Raw genomic sequence first — 23,825 nt, 5'->3', positions numbered from 1 at the left:
GCACTTTGTGTAGCTGATGGCTATGATGCGAATGAAAAATCTGGGAAACGGAAAGGCTTTCCTCAAAAACCTGTTTCATTAAATGTTAAGTACAAAGTAGCCTCTGCTTACCTGGCAGAATGACATCATGACATCATTATTTGCATTCATCCAGTGAGTATTTGTTTAGCTAATTTTACCTGCGCTACAAAAACAATCCCAGCGTCTTTCTAGGTGCGCAATGGAATTAAATTGTAACTGCCTGTATACAATCCGCGATGTGGAGAACACGTCTGGATTCTGTGATTCCTTCCATTTAAAATGGAATTCAACAATATTCAAAAATGTATTGAACTTAGTAGGGAATCAACTAAATGTATTAAGTTAGTTCATTTGCACAGGTTTTTTGTTGTTGCACATAAGACATGAACAGAATGCATCAGTGATTCGCATTTCCTGCAACTTTGAAGAGGCAATGAACATATGTAGCCATTAGCATGATTGTAATTGAAAGGCTTTCCCAAGAACCTCAGTTAAATGTTAACTACACAAAGTAGCCTATGCTTACCTGACAGAATGATATCATGGTTATTTGCGTTAATCCAGTGTTTATTTTTTTTGCAAATTCTACCATCACAATAACTTGCACTTCAAAAATATATATAAACAGCCTTTTTCAATGGGCACGCTGGAATTAAAGGGTGACTACAACAACAACAAAAAATATTTTTTTCCCAGACCTCAAATGGTATCCTGATGTGGTGGTGTAAGTATTGTTGTGGGCTTCAACCATTTTCTATTAAAACAGTGTGATTTTTGAGAGTGAAAAACAGGGAAAAATAAAACAGATTTTTATAGGGCCCTATAAATGGTTGCCATTAAAAAGGAGCGAGGGAGACCGCCACTTTGAATTTGTAACAACCATCTTAGCATTGCGTTGATAGGCCATTGAGTAATATGTCAGTTATGTAGTTGTTTAGAGCCAATTGTTTCCAGCTGAACCTCTCTAAACTGCATCTTTATTTAGTCTCAAGACACTTGGTTTGAGTGACCTAAATAAGTGACCACACTGTCCATGAGTGACCACTCCTGTGTTCCCCTCTGCCCCAGGTGGAGCTGCAGTTTCAGTTGAACCGCCTGCCCCTGTGTGAGATGCACTATGCTCTGGACCGCATCAAAGACAACGGCATCCTGTTCCCAGACGCCAGCCTTACACCCACCATCCCCTGGAGCCCCAACAGGTACACACACCATCCCCTGTAGCCCCAACAGGTACTACCCCCCCCCCCCCCCCCCCCTAGACCAGGAGTATTTCAATCTAAGCCTGGAGGTCTGCTGGTCTTCTGTTCTACCTGAGAATGAATTGCAACCACCTGGTGTCCCAGGTCTAAATCAGTCCTTGAGGAAAATAATGAAAATCAGGAGTGGAACTGGCTTCGAGATCCAGATTTGAATTTGTCTGCCATAGATCCTCCAACCCCTGTTCCATGGTGTGCAAACCGGTTCAGGACAAGCGTTGCTAGTCATAATCTGCCCAACAGGCCTCTTACTCACCCTCCTTGATCCATGTGAGGTTTTCACATGAATTTTGGCAGAGGCCTTTTTTTGATTTCAAGAAAAAAATTTATTCTAGCTTGCATACTCCTTTAGGTTAAGTTTAGTAGTCTCCCTAAAACATGCATAAATTAGGTTTGCTAATACTTTCAAACCGAAATGAAGTTGAGAAAGGTTGCCCACGACTAGCTGTCCTCGCTGACTAGGCGGACATTTTGAAAAGCTGTTAGTTCTCCCGGCTTTAGATATCTCTTCTAAAGACGGACAAATGTTGGAGGGCCACAGAGTAATCTTAATTGACGCGAACCCAAGAGTCAACAATGTCAAGCCTAATCTCTTGCTTCCAAATAGCTCTTATCTGGTTTCCTGAATATGATTAACACTGTATATAGGCTTTGATTTAATGAGCTAAAGCTTTTGCTACTGAAAGATCAAGTCAGACTCTAATTCCTGCGTTTTGTATATGTTTTTGCAGTGGTGGCCATAATTTAAATGCATAAAGTGGGAACACTTACTAAATTGACAATGGTTATTAGTACAATAACCACCTTAACTAGCTCCATATGGCAGTAACCCGCTTTGGATAAAGTTCCTAAATACTATGGGTCCATGTATGCTTCACCTCATTAAGATAATGGTATGAGAATAAGTAGTGTTAAAAATGGGTTTTAAATATATGGAAAGTGTTGACTGTTTAGAATAAGTAGGTTATATTGCTTGTTATGTAGGCCTAACAAAGCCCTTGCCTTGCCTGACTGCATGGTGACTATTGACTGCCATGTTGATTGGTCATGAATAAGCTAATTGGCCAGCGCCAATGCACTTGTCTCCTGTGTCTGGGTTTCTCAGACCAGCTGTGCACCCTGTGTGTGTCCGCTTTGTTTCACCACCCATACACAGTGCTTTCGATCAGCCTCAACCTCAACCCTCCTCTTCCCTCAGACCTCATTACTCTGTGGGTGTAGCAGCCCAGCTCAGTGTTATACCCTGACCCGGCTCTCCATTCATCCCCACTGATCCCTGAACCCGTCCCCTCTGCCTCTACCTATTCACAGCCCCTTCACGGTGCTTACAGCTGCCTTTAGCAAGGCTGGGCCTGTATACGATCGACCGGGCGGGCTGTTCAACTCCACTGGGCCAGTGCTTTCTAATGAGGACTGTGATGCTAGTAGACTGGGAGACTGGCCCACGATTTATCACACTTAAGAGGGTGTGTTAGTGGGGTTTAGTGTGTAAATGAGTGTGAGGGGACCAATGTCCCCTCCTTGTGTCAGGGACCCCACGAGCGATGCTGCTTGTTCGCCAGCCAATTAATCGACTTACTTTCCATGTGAGTCATCTTCCTCCCCTATCTCATCCCCTCTCTCTGCCACCCTGCAGGCAGTGGGACGAGCAGCTGGACCCGCGTCTCAACGCCAAGCAGAAGGAGGCCATCCTGGCCATCACCACGCCTCTCACCATCCCCCTGCCCCCTGTGCTCATCATCGGGCCCTACGGCACGGGCAAGACCTTCACCCTGGCACAGGCTGTCAAGCACATCCTCAGGCAGGACGACAGCAGGTGAGGCGGGCACCACACAGCAACTCTGCTATGTCCAGATAGGTCGCTCTAAAAGGGCAAAGGGTGAAAGGGCAAGGTTACTGCTGCTCCCGGGGGCTACCAGCTTCCTTGGAGTTTATGTTTAGTTCAGAAAACACTCAGGGTGACATTGTCAAGTTGGGTGTATCTTCCGATCAGAATGTGTCACTGAAAGCAATTGGGGGATGTGTGTGGGTTATGGGAATGTCTGTCGATTGGGATTGAGGCAGCGATTGGTTGGTTGATTGTGTTTGGATGGTTCATCTCCATTCAAGTGAACCACGTGTTCAATTGGATTGTCATTACAACGGCCTGTTATCTCACGTCCAACCGAATGCCATGATGTAATAGAATGCAAAATTGCCTGAAGATTCACATTCTCTTGTTAGTACGGCGAGGCGCTGGCAGGAAATGTATATTGGCTGGTGTAAAAATAGGAAACGACAATGTTTTAGGTTTTTATTTTAAAAAATTGTAGAATACATTGTGGCATTTGGCCTTGAACATAACATACGTTTTAATTTTATAAAGCCTTCATACATAATTAAAAAAAAATATGTTCTGAAAAATGTGTTGGAATGCAATATTCATCTGGAACTTTCCAACTGACTATGATAAATATTAAATGGTGGGAATGAATTATGGATGTTTTAAAAGCCAATACAAGGAGGGTGATTGACCCCTATAGACGGTTATTCATCATCATGTTAACTTTCTGAGAAATAGGAACTTAAAGTCCATGGTCAAGTGCACAGCGTTCCTGCAGGGCTGTTTAAGGGTCGTGTTAACATGTTCACTTCAAAATGAAGGTCCTAGAATTGTCAGTGTGGCCTGAAAGTAGAAAGGGTAGGAGTTCAGGCACTTCTGGTCAGTGCTTCTCCGACATACCTACTTGTCTTTCATTGTTATGGCCTGGAGTTTTACCTTGGTCAGATCACATGGTCAACAACATTTCCTGGCTGTATTTATTTGTTAAAGATCTCTTAATTGCTGACACATTTATCCCCTTTCTTTCGCAGGGTCCTCATTTGCACCCATTCCAACAGTGCAGCTGACCTGTACATAAAGGACTACCTTCATCCATACGTAGAAGCGGGCAACGCGCACGCAAGACCTCTCAGGTAAGGGTCTGTAGAAACGCTCTACAAGGGGTTTGCAGCACCTCTTAAGATTTATTCCAAGATATTTTTTTATATTTTTTCCCCGTTACAGTACCCAACCTTGAGAATTCATTGCTTACAACATCTTTAAAGGAGCATGTCTGCCCGCCTGAAATCAATCCCCCACCTCTTCTGAACAGTGTGCTTTCAGGCATTCAGTTCTCCCTGCTGGCTGTAGCCTGAGACATCAACAAACCCAAATCCACTCATAGTTGTATCAACTCCATGGAATCGCAGTCAAAACCAATGATCGCTCAATCAATCAAATGTATTTCTAAAGCTCTTTCTACATCAGCAGATGTCTCAAAGTGCTATACAGAAACCCAGCCTAAAACCGCAAGCAATGCAGATGTTGATGTACGGCTGGATCGGATTGATCCATCCACGTCATTGAGGTTAGAGGTGCAGTGGAACGGGAACAGCGGTTGCCTTATGGCAGTGAGCTTGGCAGACCTCGCTCTTTCTGAGGAGATGTGTCCTGGCCTCACAGCACAGCAGCTGTGACATGAAGACTCTCTCACATTCCTCCCCTTCTCGCCTACACTCAATCTCCTTCTTATGTATCCCTGACTTCTAGCCAGACCCCATGTGTCAGTGAAGGGCCTGCAGGGGGAACAAATGACTTGTTACACTTGACTGATGGCCTGATACCAAGGGCTGTGTTGGGAATCCCACTATAATCGCCATGTAATTGGGCTATCAGCCAATTTCTCCTGAGGCTTTGTGTGCTTAGCCAAGTGAGAAGGCCATAAGTGTACATGCTGAAGGCGATACACAGACAGTTCTTTAGGTCAGCTAAACCCTGTCGTGGCACAAAACCCCATAAGGAATGAGACAAGACACAACCAATGGAGTGTTATGAAAATGTCAGGACAGTTGCTAAGAGTATGAAAAGTCGAGACGTTGCTAATTTGTGTCTCTACTTGTCGATTGCAAGTTCAGCAATTGAAATGTTAGATAAATAAATAACCTCGAATAACAAGTCAATGGATACTTCTCAATGTTAACATGTATCTGCTGCTTTTTGATTTTGTCAGCCCAGTTTGTCTGGAATTAACCATCCCACTGTGTCCTCTCTCTCTCTCTCTGCTCCCAGGGTTTACTTCAGGAACCGCTGGGTGAAGACTGTCCACCCGTTGGTGCAGCAGTACTGTTTGATCTCTAACACACAGTACACTTTCCAGATGCCCGAGAGGGAGGACATCCTCAGGCACCGCGTGGTGGTGGTCACCCTCAGCACGTCCCAGTACCTCTGCCAGTTGGACCTGGAGCCAGGTGAGTGGCTAACCGCTGACGTAGCATACACAGCTAACGTAGAATACAGTTGTGCTTGGTTGGCTAACTGCTTACGTAGCAAATATGGCTAATGTAGCAGCATAATACTGTGCTGGTGCTTTGTTTGCTAACTGCTTATATGGCTAATATTTTCTTAACTCTTTTTGAACTTGCACTGTTAAGGGCTTGTAAGTAAGCATTTCATGGTAAAGTCTACACTTGTTGTATTTGACGCATGTGACATAAAGTTTGGTTTGATTTAATGTTGCAGCATATACTGGTGCTTGGATTGCTAACTGCTAACATAATAAGAATACACCGCTAACGTAGCACATGGATAAGGTGAAATGCATAGCTAACATAGTATACACTGGTGCTACAATGACTTGATATGTTGAGCTGTATACCCACCTAAATCAACATGGAATACACCGCTAATGTAGCACATAGCTAATGTAGCATATACAGCAAAAGTTTCATACACTGGTGCGATAACTACTTAATACACGACGCTGTATAGCCAGGAACAAGTGAGCAATGCAACTGCAAACTGTGTGTTTTTAAACGGCTTAGGCTACATGCAAATTGTATGTGTTTACCAAGCAGTTTGGTTTTAACGAGCTCATAAAGTAAACGGAATGACAACGGGGCCTTAAAACGACCCAGACACCCACGTACTGTAGCTACACGACACATCTCAAACCCGCCCCAACGCGTCTTTTGATCAGCCGCCACACCTTCCCCATAACAGCAGGAGAAGGCAGAGAGAGGGAGGAAGTCATTTTAAGATGGAGTATAAAAAGACGGTGAAAACAAACCAATTTGTCAGCGGCGAGCTAATAACCGTCTCTAATGTGTCAGCGGAAGGCTTTGTCTGTTGCTTAGGAACACCATCTGCCTGTATCGAATGCACTTTACTTTATTAGCCCCCCCCCCCCCCCTCGTTTCATCTATCTCCCGCGCTCGCCGTTGATGAAAACCGCCGACAAATGAGGCAATTGGGAGCCCCTCGCGCTCCTTTGTAGTGATAACAAATCACCAATCCAGTACACATGTTGAACAGGCTGCGTTGTCGCTAATCTGTTTTAGTTTGGGTTTGTTAATCCCTCTATGGGCCAGGCTTTTGGCAGCCTATGGTTTGTCTGTGTGTGTGAGTCGACCTAGAGAAGAACATTTTACACCTAAATAGTCTACCTCCTAACACCACCGCACCCCCAGTGCTCTCCTTCCTCCCCCAGCTCAGGCCAAATTCCACGGCCGTTGTTCGACACATGATGGAGAGCGGGTATCGAAATGCAATTTTTTCCCCTGGTTCTTAGCCCCCCCCGCCCCTTCATGTCCGACTGCCCTTGCTCATCAACAGAACAGAACCTGCCTTCCCAGCCTCGAGGCACACTACAGATTATTATGTAATTATCCATGTACATTATGTGCTGTTTTGCATATTTATGAGGGTGGAGCTGCAAGCAGCAGAGCGCGTTGGCGCCAGCTTCACCTTTGGCTGGGGTTAGATGGCTGGGGTTAGAGGTCACCTGTAGTGCATGTTGTAAATGACTCATGACAATGGGAGGTGAATTTATGGGGCTTTGGTGTCTTTGTAGTCTCTTAACTGACGTGCAGGGTGCCATTCATAAATAACCCTACTACAATAGATGGTAAAATGTGCTTTATATTTCATCTCTTGCTCAAGTACGACTGCAGTTCCAACGCTCAACATGAATACAAATGTTGTCGTGCATTTTGCAAAAGGTTTTTTTGTAAAGCTAGGTGTGGCCTTACACTATACAGAACATGAAAGCATTCCACTCCGGTCTGTTTTGCTAGTACCAAACGTTCAAGAAAAATCCACCAACCCCTTCAATGAATCCCTTTCTCCACCATCTCCACCATCCTGTGAAAATGTTGAGGCGTTTGGACACGGCTGAACAGTGGTTGTTTCTTCCACCTCTCCCTGCCTGCTCTGCTCTGACAGTCCTCGACTATGCCGTTACATCCTCATGCACCAAGCAGCGTTTGAGCCTTCTAAATCAGGGTAACCGCTCGATCCTTTTCGAACGTCTGCAATACCAGCTTTAGTGTGTGTATAGGGGGCTACTCTCTGACGTTGAGGTAGAGAAAGAGATGGAGAGATGATGGCAGAAGACAGGCGTGTGACAGGCCTTTTTTTTCCGGGGTCTTTTTGCTGTCTGCAATCACAAAGCCAGACGAATCAGAAACCAAAAAAGAAAAACTGTCTGTACATAACCTTCTCCTCATGGGCTGAGCAATGTTTGAGTATTTTAAATGAGGGATACCACCGCTCCAACCCTTTCAAACGTCAGCGAAAGCAGCATTGGTGTGTAGTGGCTACTGTTGAAGATGGATATAGAGACGGGGTAGAAGGTTACTAACCTTGTTGCTCCAATGTGTTTTTTGATTTGTGTTTGGGGGCGGCAGGTAGCCTTGTGGTTAGAGCGTTGGGCCAGTAACCAAAAGGTTGCTAGATCGAATCTCAGAGCTGATAAGGTAAAAATCGTTCTGCCCCTGAACAAGGCAGTTTAACCCACTGTTCCTAGGCCGTCATTGTAAATAAGAATTTGTTCTTAACTGACTTGCCTCATTAAATAAAGTTGAAATAAAATATAAATCACAAAACCAGACAAATATCCCATCTAAAGAAGATTGCAAGTTTACAAAACGAATAGTAAATGAGAGTATTCGTAATAGTTTATTTTTTAGAAAGTTAATCGCTGGGAATTGTTTTATATTTGAGGTGCAACAACTAAGACAAGTACATCAGAACGTTTGGACCCCGATCCAAAAGGACTATATAGCAGCTCTATACCACAGAGCAAAACTATACATAGCAGCAAAACTATACATAGCAGCTCTATACCACAGAGCAAAACTATACATAGCAGCTCTATACCACAGAGCAAATCTATACATAGCAGCTCTATACCACAGAGCAAAACTATACATAGCAGCTCTATACCACAGAGCAAAACTATACATAGCAGCTCTATACCACAGAGCAAAACTATACATAGCAGCTCTATACCACAGAGCAAAACTATACATAGCAGCTCTATACCACAGAGCAAATCTATACATAGCAGCTCTATACCACAGAGCAAAAATATACCAGAGAGCAAAACTGTACATAGCAGTAAAACTATACATAGCAGCTCTATATCACAGAGCAAATCTATACATAGCAGCTCTATACCACAGAGCAAAACTATACATAGCAGCAAAACTATACATAGCAGCTCTATTCCACAGAGCAAAACTATACATAGCAGCTCTATACCACAGAGCAAAACTATACATAGCAGCTCTATTCCACAGAGCAAAACTATACATAGCAGCTCAATACCACAGAGCAAAACTATACATAGCAGCTCTATACCACAGAGCAAAACTATACATAGCAGCAAAACTATACATAGCAGCTCTATACCACAGAGCAAAACTATACATAGCAGCAAAACTATACATAGCAGCTCTATACCACAGAGCAAAACTATACATAGCAGCTCTATACCACAGAGCAAAACTATACATAGCAGCTCTATACCACAGAGCAAAACTACACATAGCAGCAAAACTATACATAGCAGCTCTATACCACAGAGCAAATCTATACATAGCAGCTCTATACCACAGAGCAAAACTATACATAGCAGCAAAACTATACATAGCAGCTCTATACCACAGAGCAAATCTATACATAGCAACTCTATACCACAGAGCAAAACTATACATAGCAGCAAAACTATACATAGCAGCTCTATTCCACAGAGCAAAACTATACATAGCAGCTCTATACCACAGAGCAAAACTATTCATAGCAGCTCTATACCACAGAGCAAAACTATACATAGCAGCAAAACTATACATAGCAGCTCTATACCACAGAGCAAAACTATACATAGCAGCTCTATACCACAGAGCAAAACTATACATAGCAGGTCTATACCACAGAGCAAATCTATACATAGCAGCTCTATACCACAGAGCAAAACTATACATAGCAGCAAAACTATACATAGCAGCTCTATACCACAGAGCAAAACTATACATAACAGCAAAACTATACATAGCAGCTCTATTCCACAGAGCAAAACTATACATAGCAGCTCTATACCACAGAGCAAAACTATACATAACAGCAAAACTATACATACCAGCAAAACTATACATAGCAGCTCTATTCCACAGAGCAAAACTATACATAGCAGCTCTATACCACAGAGCAAAACTATACATGGCAGCAAAACTATACATAGCAGCTCTATACCACAGAGCAAAACTATACATAGCAGCTCTATACCACAGAGCAAAACTATACATAGCAGCTCTATACCACACAATATCAAAATCAATCCTTATCCAATGAGGTTGTGATGTTACAAGCGTCATTACCGATGGCATCCACCATAAGCACCACAGACCAATGCATTGCTAATGTCTTGAACTTGCTAACCTGCAATGACCCGTGCACCATTTGTTTCAAGGAGCCCAATGAATCACCACCTCATGATAGATAATGGGTCATATGATGGTGCTCTGACTGAAATGGTTTGTGTTCTGTGTCCGCAGGGCTCTTCTCCCACATCCTATTGGACGAGGCGGCCCAGGCCATGGAGTGTGAGACCATCATGCCTTTCGCGCTGGCCAGCAAAAGCACCCGCATCGTGCTGGCTGGAGACCACATGCAGGTAAAACTGTGGTTTAGGAGGAGGTTTATGATGTCATTGGTTTGAACAAACTCTGACCTTTGAAACAAACTCTCACTGTAACTCTTTTTTTTTAGGGCCTTGATTTTTTATTTTTTTTGTCAGGCCTTAATCGTATTCTCTCATGTGAATGACCTCCGCGTTCTGCAGACCTTTGCCAAGCTAGCAAATAAAAACCAGTGTATCGCCTAAGTCCTTTACATTTCCGTGTGCTCTGGACTCCGTCGTTAGCCTGAGGCTAACTTCACGTTGGCCGTGAGTGAAACAGACTGAGGAGAGAAAGAACTTGTCAGAGAGAGCATGTTTACCATTCACAGTCCAGTCAGACGAGGCAAACTAAACGAAACTCCCCCTGTCATTCAAGCTTTGTGGAACACTCCAAAGTAGCCTCTTATTTCCGTTTCTTTTTGTGTTCTGGACATTGTGTTTATTTTAGTGCGACAGGATTAAGAGTGGGCAGTAGATAAATACACCCTGAGGGAGTTTAACCGTGCGATAACGGTTTTAATTATTTCTCTACTCCTTCCTCTCTGAAGGAACAACGGCTTCAAACACGCTCAATTCTCCTCTCCTGCTTCTCCTCTGTCACTTTCTTTCTCTCTCTCTCCCTCTATCTCCCTCTACATCCTAATCTGTTGCACATTGTCTGTGCGCTACGTGTCTGTTGCCAAGGAGGATTTGTTTGCCCCTCCTCCGACTCTTCTGTCTTATCACTCTTCATTATGGGATGTTTGTGTCTCAGCTGAAAGAAGTAGGCTGAGAATAGTGAATGAAGGTTCCCCGGCTCCTGTTGACTTCAGGTCTTCTATCTGCTGCGTGAGCCTTATTTAAATGCCTGGCTGAACTTTTCCCCTGAGACTGGGAGGTTCAACCTGGAGCTACATTACCACAAACACAAAACAATCTAGTTCAGCCAGTGTCAGATTAGAGGTAATTGCTATTGGGGGGGGGGGGGGTCTTCAGCGCGCATCTTAATCAAAGTTGCTGTTGAGGATGTTTCCGGAGCACCTCAACACGTTACGCTAACTTTAACTATTAGTATGTCTTATTGTTGCGTTGTGGAGGGAACCTGCAAGTAAGCGGTCAGTTAGACAGTGTTTACCATGTTGTATCCTGTACATACCACGAATAAAACATGTGACTTTACAAATCACGTTAATGGAGCAACATCGCAGCAGAAATGTTGCTAAGATGATAAGATGCTGGGCACAGGTCCAAACATTTTTCGATTTAGAGAAGGTTGGGCGGGAATTAATTGGTTTGGAGCATTGTGTTATCTACACGGATTGCATGACTCGAGCTGTCGAAGAGCAGACGACGTCTGTTCCGCAAGTCAGATGTACATTATCTGAACCAAAAGTAGGTGTAGAATAAATTTTGGATCCAACCAAATATTGCCACACAACATGTACAGTTCCAGTTATATTGACTACAAATGCAGAGAAGACACAACTCCAGTCAGGCTGTATCATCACCTGCACATCCCTGTTGCATTAAAAAGAAACAAAATAAAAATGAATTACATTTTTTTTTTACTCAATATTTTTGGGCTGCCCTCACTTCTCTACCTCCATCCCTCTCTTTTCCCTGTTCCCTCCCTCCAGCTCAGTCCGTTTGTGTACAGCGAGTTTTCTCGAGAGCGCAACCTGCATGTGTCGCTGTTGGACCGGCTGTACGAGCACTACCCAGCCGAGTTTCCCTGCCGCATCCTGCTCTGTGAAAACTACCGCTCCCACGAAGCGATCATCAGGTAGGTGTGAACGTCATCACGTCGCCGAGACTGATCCAATTTTCACCCCGACTCTCCAACGTCGTTTACAAATGAGAGATTTTATGCAGACAGAAGACTTGAAAGAGTTGACGGTTCTTCTTGGCTATTGACAGACATAAAAGCCCAATGTACACTGAGTCCCATGACCACCCTTGTTAAACAATTCTCAGATGGGGATGCTGACATTTTTAAGTGGTGGTTTATCAAAGAAGCTTACGCAATGGGTTTGAAGTGGTTTCTCCACCTTTAAAGTGGTCTTGGTATTTTATATAATGCTTTTCACTCACACACATTTACGTTTGGACAACACTGTGAATGCACATTCTTTACAAGAACCTCAAAGTCACTAGGAACGGCAAGGACCACATGGAAGGGAAAACTAACAAAAACAGATGGCACCATTGTCGAAGAATAGCCACAATGCACGCAACCATGCCTTTCTCGACTGACGCAACTGACATTTGTGAAGACCCACTGATGTTAAGTCTCCCTCCCTCCCTCCCTCCCTTCAGCTACACGTCAGAACTGTTCTACGACGGGAAGCTGATGGCCAGCGGGAAGCAGCCGTCTCACAAGGACTTCTACCCGCTGACCTTCTTCACGGCGCGCGGCGAGGACGTCCAGGAGAAGAACAGCACGGCCTACTACAACAACGCAGAGGTATAAACCCTTTTGTTCCCTGTATGCCACTGACTAAGGACTGCATTGATGGAATCAATTACATTTTGATTGAATTGAATTGGTGCGTTCATGGTGAATTGAACGTTGATTTTAATTGAATTGGTGCATTCGTGGTGAGTTGAAATGGTTAATCATTCAATGGAATTGAGTTGAAATGCACACGCGGGCAAAACACACCCCATTCAGTCAACATTACTGTGATGTATTACTTGTGCCTCATACTACTGCGCTTCACAACCAGACGTTTGACACAACCACTAAATGCTAATTCCTTGTGAAAGTCCAGCATTTAAACCAGGCACTCCAGCGACTGAGTTTGAAATTCAGAGGTACCTCTGCTAAAACTGAGGGGCAACTTGCCAAGTTGACCCCTGAACCCAGCTGACAGAAGCTGCCCAATTAAATTGGATCTACTCCTATCACAGCGCCGCGCTAACCTGTCATAGACGCCACAGGAATTACCCTACCTCCCTTTGATGACACCGCGCCTGTGTCAAACGGTTTCGGGACATTAGCATAATGTCATAGGTTTAGGTTGCCTTGATTTAAGCGTGTGTCCTGTTTGTCTGCTGATGTGACGTCTGGATTCTCCTAGTTTCTTCTTCTTCTCTCCTCTTGGCTGAAAAGGCCCCTTGAGCAGCAGTCATTTCCGCCGTCTCTTTAGCTCTGCTTTCTCTTTAAGTGTTTTAAGCCCTGGTTAAGTACTTTGGTGACTCATAAATAATGGCAACAACTTACAATGGACTTTCTCCTGCGTTGCGCTGGTAAAGATTCAATTGACACCAATGGAAGACGAAAAGGTTTTTGGCGGGAGGCAACAGGGCCGAGGCGGGGTGCCCTGCCTTCCAGGACAATTGTTTCTATCCAGGACCACGAAAAAGCGCCCCACCTTGTAGTCAGTAGGGACTGGGGAGTAGGGTGAAGTTGCCCCTAGACGCTGATCTTGGGTCAGTTTTGCATTTCCCCCATTTATGGTTAAGGCTAATATTGGGGAGGGGAAGCTGATCCTAGATCTGTACCTAGGGGAAGCTTCACCCCAGAGAGATGCTGATTTTCAGACATGATCTATGAGAAACACTGGCACTTGTAACCAGTCTCTCCCTCCTGTGTTACTCGAGGTGTTTGAGATCGTGGAGCGGGTGGAGGAGATGCGCAAGAAGTGGCCGGTGGCGTGGGGCAAGCTGGACGAGGGCAGCATCGGCGTGGTGTCGCCCTACGCCGACCAGGTATTCCGCATCCGCGCCGAGCTCCGAAAGAAGAGGATGCACGAGGTCAGCGTGGAGAGGGTGCTCAACGTCCAAGGTGAGAAGAATACTATATTTAATCCATTTCCTTACAATTGTTTATTTCATTTAACTTACGACATTACATTCCACTGTAACCCATGGCACAGGTGGCCATTTGGCACACATTTTCTATCAAATAGAATGAGAATGTCAATACCTCAATCACAATGGATTTGTAACGATCAAATCCCATACTACTCATACACTGTAGCATTTACAGGACTTTCACTGTGGAACTTTCCCGTTCTCCCATTTTTAAATTCTGTTTTGGCATTCTAAGACGGCAGAGGTTTTTAAAGTGTGACCCTTCCCATTTCTACCCGACAACTCCGAGATTCTCAGTGACCGTGTGTGAGATGTGGAGCCGACGCAGTTGGCAGCAGCACTTCACATCTTCCCTCCTAACATAGTCTGTCTCTCGTCTCCCAGCTAGCAGCTCCTCTCGTCTCAGGGACGAGGCTAATGCTCCCAGTGGCAACAAACACTCTCACACACACACTCTCTCACAGCCATACGCTGCTGCTTCCAGCTCATTAACTCTCTCATTAAGGAGAAGATACAGCGATCAGGACGGATCTCACAACACACAGCTGTCTCTGTTTCTCAATGTGGTGTTGGTGTACAGTACACACACACTAGCTGGAGTTTGGGTGTGAATTATTTTTATTTTTTTGTATTGCCAAACTCCAATGCTTTGTCATGAATAATTTCTGCAGTAATTGGATCGTATTTTGGGTCATGAATGATGTCAGCGCCTTGTCGAGGTACTTGATCATATAATTATTATTATGTAATGAATTGGTAATTGTTTCTATGAGATTAATATCCACGAAAGAACACTGAATATGACCAGTGGCACTTAGTGACCTAATGAAAAAGCATTGTATGAATGCAATTCATTACTAAAACCTTTGCCATACGACACACTAGCTCCTCAGTTTTCAGACAGCACTCTAAGGTCTAAACTGGCCTTGTATGTTCCCCCCTCCCCCTCTCCAGGTAAGCAGTTCCGGGTGCTCTTCCTGAGCACAGTGCGCACGCGGCACACCTGCAAGCACAAACAGACTGCCATCAAGCGCAAGGAGCAGCTGGTGGAGGACTCGACAGAGGACCTGGACTACGGCTTCCTGTCCAACTACAAGCTGCTCAACACAGCCATCACTCGCGCCCAGTCCCTGGTGGCCGTGGTGGGAGACCCCATAGCGCTCTGCTCGGTGGGCCGCTGCAGGTACAAAAAAAAACAACCAGGAAGTGTTGTCATGGGTTAGGGCCCTGTTTTTGAATACTTAAATGAATCCTTCCTTGAAGAAATCCCTGATCTGACATGGCTGGATTGGTGAAAGCTATACGGTAGAACTGTTGCTTACACCTATCAATCTGGGTTAGATCAGTGATTACTCCAAGGGATGGAGGTAGGATGGGTGTGGTTTTATAGTGCTCAAGCAGGGCCTGGAGTTTTCCCTGGTCACGTCCTAGTCATCCAAGTATTGCACTAGAAATGTTGCTGTTTTCATGTTCCATTACATGTTCTGAAGGCTCACGGTAAATGTTACGCTTTGCAGTGTGTGTGGGTGGAAGGGGCACAGTTGGTGTGTCAGCTGTGCAGGAGGAAGAAGTAGCACAGTGGGGGTATATGTCCCTGCCAGGCTGGCTCGCTCTACCTCTGCCCCACACACTCATTCACACACCCTTCCCAATGCACGCCCGCAGAGTGTCAGCTTAGGATGACATCATAACGCCAGGCCCTGACCAAGCCATTGACATCAGCAATGTGCTCTGGAGGGGTGGGGCAAGGGTGCACTACTTAGTTTTTCTCCAATGGAACTGAAATATGGGGGGTGTATTGAATTTGGTGCAGCTATTTGTGACCTATAAGAGTTCTCATCTTTGCCCTGACTGGTATTAAGCCAAAATCGACACTTTGCCTAGTTCTGTGTTGTTTACGTCTGAATTTTCCCCATATTTAAAGCGTCTTCAGGGCTGGGGCACAGATTCTGCTACCCCATTCCCCATTGCAAACACACACACACACACAAACAACACCCCCACGGCGCTCACCGACCCCCAGCTGCAGTCCCTCTCTCCCGTTGCTGTGGCAACTGTTGAGCGTCAGCCAATCGCGGCATCCGGCTGCGGCAGTTGTTTAGAAAATGTCTCTTCCCCCCCCCCCCCCAGTTAAATCAATGGCGCTAACGAGGAAGAAGCTCTGTTTAGATGGACTGTCTTAATGCCTGGAGGGGGGGGTGGCACCCCCAACATCAAACTGTTACCTTTTAAAAAGAACAGCCCAGTGGGTAGGCTGCACAGTACAGACGCACTTGATGTGCATACACGCTCGCTCATACACACGCTCACACACATGGCGGGTGGGAAAGAGGAGGAGCATGAAAGGGAGAGATGATTGGGGCGTTGACTCATTTTCGATATGTCACAGAACCCCCCCCCCCCCCCTTCCATGTTGGTAAGAACAGGGCACTGGACACACACCCACCACTCTGCTGTGCCTGTCAGATAAGCCAGCGGGTAGCCACAAAGGTTAAGCAGCCTGACTACAGAGAGAGGCCATGGCAGTTCTATATACACATTAGAGGTCGACCGACTATGATTTCTCAACACCAATACCGATAATTGGAGGACCAAAAAGCCGATGCCGATTAATCGGCCAATTTAAAATAAAAATGTATTTGTAATAATGACAATTACAACAATACTGAATTAACACTTATTTTAACTTAATATAATGCATCAATAAAATCAATTTAGCCTCAAGTAGATAATGAAACATGTTCAATTTGGTTTAAATAATGCAAAAACAAAGTGTTGGAGAAGAACGTAAAAGTGCAATATGTGCTATGTAAGAAAGCTAACGTTTCAGTTCCTTGCTCAGAACATGAGAACATATGAAAGCTGGTGGTTCCTTTTAACATGAGTCTTCAATATTCCCAGGTAAGAAGTTTTAGGTTGTAGTTATTATAGGACTATTTCCCTCTATACCATTTGTATTTCATTAACCCTTGACTATTGGATGTTCTTATAGGCACTTTAGTATTGCCAGTGTAACAGTATAGCTTCCGTCCCTCTCCTCGCTCCTCCCTGAGCTCGAACCAGCAACACAACGACAACAGCCACCACATCAAAGCAGCGTTACCCACGCAGAGCAAGGGAAACAACCACCCCAAGGCTCAGAGCGAGTAAAGTTTGAAACGCTATTAGCGCGCACTAACTAGCCAGCCATTTCACTTCGGTCACACCAGCCTCATCTCGGGAGTTGATAGGTTTGAAGTCATAAGCAGCGCAATGCTTCACGCACAATGAAGAGCTGCTGGCAAAATGCACGAAAGTGCTGTTTGAATGAATGTTTACGCGCCTGCTTCTGCCTACCACCGCTCAGTCAGATACTTAGATACGTGTATGCTCAGTCAGATTATATGCAACACAGAACACGCTAGATAATATCTAGTAATATCCTCAACCATGTGTAGTTAACTAGTGATTATGATTGATTGTTTTTTATAAGATAAGTTTAATGCTAGCTAGCAACTTACCTTGGCTTACTGCATTCGCGTAACAGGCAGTCTCCTTGTTGAGTGCAACGAGAGAGAGACAGGTCGTTATTGCGTTCACTGACTAGTTCACTGTAAGGTTGCACGATTGTATCCCCCGAGCTGACATGGTGAAAATCTGTCTTTCTGCCCCTGAACGAGGCAGTTAACCCACCGTTCCTAGGCCGTCATTGAAAATAAGAATGTGTTCTTAACTGACTTGCCTAGTTAAATAAAGATGCCCAAAAATACAGATTTCCGATTATTATGAAAACTTGAAATCGGCCCTAATTAATCGGCCATTCCGATTAATCGGTCGACCTCTAATACACATATAACCCTCCACAGTGAAAGATGTCACCAAGCAAATCATGATCTCTCTTAACTTTTTTGACGCTTCTACTATTGCTCACATGATTCACATGCTCTTTCGTGAGTGACGTGTGGAATACAGTCGCACTCTTGATGAATGCACATCGAATAAACAAACAAATTGGCAGTGAACTTACTAATTCAATTTGTTTTACGGATTGTGTACAATTGATTGAATTCTCCATATATTTGGACTTAACTCAGAATGAACAGATTGTGTTGTCTCTGTCCATGCCGCCTGTGTGGGCTGGATGTGGGTCATGGAAGCGATGCCTTAAATGTGGGTAATCTGATGAGATGAGATGGCGATGGGGTGGCCTCGCCTATGGGAGGGACAGACTCCAAAAAATAGCCTTCGCAAGTCACTGCAGATCAATCATATGACCCAGACACATCTACCTCCCATCCAGCCACAATAAGGAGTGAAGATGCACGTTGCCACTGGAGTCGTAGCGCTGTGTTCTGAGAGACATGCACTGTACCACACCAGCCATAATTGTGAGGTGCCCTCAATTTGATACCAGCACAAAAACCTTGCATTTGCTTTCAGAGTAAAGCTAGAGATTCATAGAAATGTAAATTCAATACCATTTAATATTCTATAAGGATTTTTCAATTTACTCTTTAAATGGAGTTGAAATGGAACTGACCCTAAGTTAGGGAGTAGTGAATCTCGCAAGCTTCCGTCATAGTGATGCTTTTTCATCGCGACGTCTACACTCGATGCAGTCAAAATAAGTGACAGCTTATGTTCCCTTGGCCACCGGTTCTGCAGTTAATGTGCAAATATGTGAATAATGTCCGTAATTTTTATTCACCCGGACATTATGCAAGTTGTTGTTTCCGTACGCTCGCGCACACACACACACACACACTCGTATACACACACACACACTTGTATACACACACACACACACACGTATACACACACACACACACACACAAACATGCAAATCATAGACTCGTACACGGTCTACTCGACAGAACTGATCTGTTATGAACATGACAACCTCACAAAGAACTTAATTTGCTTTGGTGTTGCTGCCTACAATAGCCCTTTTTTCAGTGGACCATGATTTATTAATTTATGCTACAGGAGCCATCTACTGTAGTGGGTGGTTTAATAATCGAATTCTGAAAGTAGAAGCCATTCACATGAAGATTCTGTGCAAGATTGGACTTTTATTTAACCTTTTTGACGGGGAGTCTTTTCCAGATGAGCCCTGTATAGCACCCCAATACACATCAAAATACAATAAACACATTAAACTACACGTTATTGTACACAACGATACACAAAAAGCAAAACACCATCATAAAAACCAGACATTTTTCAGTGAAAAGAATGTCTGAAATGCCCTAGAGGCACCAATTCCTCCCATTTTAAAGCATATTGTAGATCGTTCCACATGTAAGGTGTAAGGAAATGAAAGGCTGAATTACCTAGGAGTCTCCAGAGTTAACCAACCCTGTGAACGGGGTTGATAACTTGTCATTTTAAATCTTAACAGCGATGTTAGGTAAGTCGGACGTTTGTGGAGCAGGGCTTTGTAAACGAAAAGAGCGTAATGATGTGATCTACTTGACTTCAGTCTGAAGGTGTGTGTGTGCGTGTTGTGCACTAGGCATTTCTTGAAATAATGACTTAAGTCGGCGTGTCAGCAAGTGTGCAACCAAGTGTTCGTGAGTCAAGATAAAGTGTATTATGAGAACACGTCTATATATGTCCATGCCACTCACATCACCCCCCTCTCCTCCCCTCTAACAGAAAGTTCTGGGAGAAGTTCATCTCCATCTGCCACGAGAACGCCAGCCTGCACGGCATCACCTTTGAGCAGATCAAGGCCCAGCTGGAGGCCCTTGAGCTCAAGAAGACCTACGTGCTCAACCCGCTGGCGCCCGAGTTCATCCCCCGCGCCCTGCGGCCCCAGCCGGCCCAGCACCCCCATCATCACCATCACCATCACCAACACCCACACCCCCAGGGACACACGGCCAGCAAGCAGCCCGGGCCCCAGCAGCAACAGCAGTCTCCTCCGAAGGTAAGTGGGTTAAGCCCGGGGGGAGGGGTGGCAGAGCAGCTGGGGGCTGTGGGTCTTGGGGCTGTGGGTCTTGGGGCTGTGGGTCTTGGGGCTGTGGGTCTTGGGGCTGTGGTTCTTGGGGCTGTGGGTCTTGGGGCTGTGGTGGTGTAATAGGATACTTAAGGTTGGAGGAACTGTGCATTGAGGTCTTGATTGTACTGGTTTTTGTGTCAAGAACTGCAACGCTGCTGGGTTTTTCACGCTCAACAGTTTCCCATCCAGCCAACTTGACACAACTGTAGGAAGCATTGGAGTCAGCATGGGCCAGCATCATGTGGAACGCTTTCGACACCTTGTAGAGTCCATGCCCCAGCTAATTGAGGCTCTTCTGAGGGCAAAAGGGGGTACTCCTAGTGTTTTCTACACTCAGTGTATATTAAGCGAACAATGATGAGAGATGGGGCTGGCACAATTATTTTATAACCATGTAACTGACCGTTATGGATGAAGACAGTCATGAAAATAAAATAACCATAACTGTAAAAAATTGTATAAGTTTTGTTTGGAACAAAAAGCTGATTGAAGACAGGACGTCCGGGCATTTGAGTCTGTTTCTGCTGTAACATGGACTTTACAACATGATGAAACTTTGTTGCTCGTTGCTGAAACAATCAAGGCGTTGTAGCAAACAAGTCTTTGTTTTGCTAGGCAATGCCCCTTTCCTGCAGCAGCACATGCAGTCAAGAGAGGAGGAGAAACTGTCAGTCTCAACAAAAATAGGATAGGACTGGCCACTTCAGAGCCTGGTTCCTCTCTCGGTTTCTTCCTTGATTCCTGCCTTCCTAGGGAGTTTTTCCTAGCCACCGTGCCTCTACATCTGCGTTGCTTGCTCTCTGGGGTTTTAGGCTCTGTTTTAGTGTAAGCACTTTGTGACAACTGCTGTTGTAAAAATGCTCTAGAAATACATTTGATTGAGAGATGTATGTATGTGTGTATATGTTGTATGTCGTTTTATTTATTTTTTGGGGGGTGAATGTGACCATTTTGCTAACCAATAATCTTCATCCAAAATTCCCTGACCGTCAGAGCCCTAATGAGAGGGATGCATGGCTAGGGCTATCAGTATCTTTGTCTTGGTGGTAGTACAAGAGTACACTCAGAACTCGCATAGTCAGTGGTTTTAGAGCTCAAGGAATTCATATTTTCAATTCAGTTCAATACAACGTAATTGGTTCCCTCGCGGGCCTTTTTGGAAAACATTTCGGAACATTTTGTACTTTTTGTGGTTGCTTCAAAAGTAGTTTCCTCAAGTAACTCCTCTAGATAGTTGTAATTATTATCGCAAAACCATGTTTTTCTTTTCGAAAGTGGGTTTTGAAAAGACGAGGAGAGAATAACCGCTTGAGTTTGCACGAGTGCCTTTTGCTTTTTAATTTTTTTTCCCCCTGTGAAAATGTTAACTGTTTATCTGATGTCCTCGCTACAGGCGTAAAGGTTAACTAAATCACCACAGCTGCCAAGCCCCTGTATCGCCCACTGAGTGAGGTGGATATCCACATCACACACACTTCTCTGTGCGTACATACACGGTAACACCGAAAAGAGCGCATACTGGCTCTCTCTCACACACACACACACACACACACACATACAAAGTGGGTTGGTTACAGGCTCTTACTCTGGGTGGTAAAATGTTTAAAAAAAACAATATACCAGTATTCATTCATGGACCGGGTAGGATTTTTACGTACCCTCTATAAAGCTATTTTCATGTTTGATTTATAACGTTCAATTATTCAGTAATGACTTGAAAGAATTATGGTAATCATCCGTTTTTATCGCCAGTTTCTGCTAACAGCTGAGAAGGGCTAGTTAACTTGCAAACACAACAGTCAACAACTTTGGGAGTACAGACCCCCAGAAATTGTCCGACTGCCCCTAGTGGTGAAAGTTACCACTGCACCTGAAGCTGAGAATACACAGTCAAATAGAATAATTATTCTCATAAAGGATTTTTTGGGGTGGTACTAAATAGAGGAAATTAATGCAGGAAATTAAGAAATGTGTAAATGCTGGAATTTAACAAATGACTATGCAAATGGAAACCGTTGAAGTGCCAGAGTTTGAGTCTGCCAAAGAGGATTTTGAATCTCTTTATAAAAAGTCCTACAAATAAGACTACTTCACTGTCAGCTTTGTCCTATTATTTTTGGTTGGTTTGGCTGAACAGTATATATCAATCGGAAAGGAGAAAGTTTATTAATTTGTTGCTAAGCACTAGAACTTGTATTATTCACAAACGTCAGATACCGTCATAATGTCAAAAAGGAGAATATTACCGTGATACAGTATTTTGGCCATATCGCCCAGCCCTACTACCTACTAGGTGTGACATGCACCAACACCTATACACACACTCTTGTATACACATACTCAAATAACCTGCTGTAATAAATCTTATGTCAATAAGTTAAAAGGCCACTGATAAAAGCATATTCTAGAGGCGCTGCTGCAGTACAGAGAAACGTGCCCGAGCAAGTTTGTTTGCCATCTTGGATGAGCGTGAGCCCATCTTGATCAAGTGTGCATCTGACATTGCTCTCCCTTTTGCGTAGACTCGTTCCGAGCTCCCAATATCTCTGGCCCAATATGGCTGCCAAGCAGGAAATGCTGCTGCCATCACCCGGTGTCCCCTGGTTTGAAGGTGTCCTCCTCCAGCTCTGTCTCGATCTCCTTCACTAGCTATGTGGCACTGGTCATCTGGCCTGGCATAGACCTATAAGAATCTATGCCAGGCAGATGCAATGGAGCTATCATTAGCCACTGTATTGCACCTGTGACGGAGGTTGGCTTGGCAGGAGTGACATTGAGAGGCTTTGATACAGTCACCTCATGCTCCTACAGTCATCTAAAACGATAGGGTTTACTATTGACTTCCATTAATTTTTTTTGCTAGTCACATTACATTGCTCGTTGGTCCAGGCTGTGCATCATTAGTCTCTCCTAATTTCAGATCATCTGCTGACTCGACTGGCTCGAAATTCGAATAAACCCCAGTCCCTGACTACAGTTTGTGCCCCTTCGTTTTAACCACAGTTCCCTGTTTTCACTTCACACGTTTTAAAAAAAAATAGTTTAAACACAACCACAAGAGGCACGTCCCGATTGTCTAAACAGAAACAGGGGGAACCAAACCAGCCGTCTAACTGATCACGAGGCGCATCCCCCAAGGGAAACCACATCAAGTGTTCTCAGTTTAACACCACCACCTAGGGGGGACTGTGTGCCTCAGCTCGGCTACGCTAAGACACGCTGAAGTAGATTACTGCGTACGTTCCTCCGTGCATCAATAATACAGCAGGTTACAATCCACCTAAAGTAAATTGGATGGAGAACGTCCGTGTTGTTGGTCACATAACAATCAATCAATGTCAGACGTTGTTGTCTGAAAAAATGGAATCAAATGGAATACGGCCCAATGTTGTGTCCATTGAAATGGAACCTGGTGGCACGGGATTGCCTCTCTTTGTATGGAGAGCGAGAGAAAAAAGTAGATGGAGAGAGAGAGAATTGACATGTGTTGGTGCGTGCTTGTGCGAGTGTGTAAGTTGCTTTGGATAAAAGTGTCTGCTAAATTGGCTATGGTGTGTGCTTGCTTGCTCACTCCAGTTAGTGTCCGTCCTCATTGCCCTTATAAACAGTTGAAAAAGATGCGTAATGGTCTATGAGCACAGAATTGGTCAAATGATTTAAAGAAGCGAGGAGTCTGAAAATAGGAAACCTACGACGTTTTGATGTCTTGGGGCCGGTAGTATTTCTACCCACATGACTTGACCACATGAAAGCCTATTTTGGCTAAGAACTCAAATGCAGGATATTTGAGAC

The 23,825-nt window shown here is 44.4% G+C and overlaps 1 protein-coding gene across 1 annotated transcript in view; it reads left to right on the top strand.

Annotated features, from left to right (window-relative positions):
* Positions 1-23,825, top strand: part of LOC139424684 (probable helicase with zinc finger domain) — a 59,265-nt gene that overhangs the window by 16,136 nt on the left and 19,304 nt on the right. The window contains exons 13-22 of the mRNA XM_071176755.1: positions 1,090-1,220; positions 2,914-3,093; positions 4,131-4,232; positions 5,368-5,546; positions 10,131-10,249; positions 11,872-12,017; positions 12,551-12,698; positions 13,838-14,021; positions 15,005-15,233; positions 19,688-19,961. Coding sequence (XP_071032856.1) covers positions 1,090-1,220; positions 2,914-3,093; positions 4,131-4,232; positions 5,368-5,546; positions 10,131-10,249; positions 11,872-12,017; positions 12,551-12,698; positions 13,838-14,021; positions 15,005-15,233; positions 19,688-19,961 — 1,692 coding nt within the window. The remainder of the gene's footprint in view (positions 1-1,089; positions 1,221-2,913; positions 3,094-4,130; positions 4,233-5,367; positions 5,547-10,130; positions 10,250-11,871; positions 12,018-12,550; positions 12,699-13,837; positions 14,022-15,004; positions 15,234-19,687; positions 19,962-23,825) is intronic.

The sequence above is a fragment of the Oncorhynchus clarkii genome, chromosome 13 (genome assembly GCF_045791955.1).
Source record: "Oncorhynchus clarkii lewisi isolate Uvic-CL-2024 chromosome 13, UVic_Ocla_1.0, whole genome shotgun sequence".
In the NCBI taxonomy this organism is placed as follows: Eukaryota; Metazoa; Chordata; class Actinopteri; order Salmoniformes; family Salmonidae; genus Oncorhynchus; species Oncorhynchus clarkii.
The sequence above is the reverse complement of the archived record's forward strand: the minus strand, read 5'-3'. Positions and strand labels throughout refer to the sequence as shown.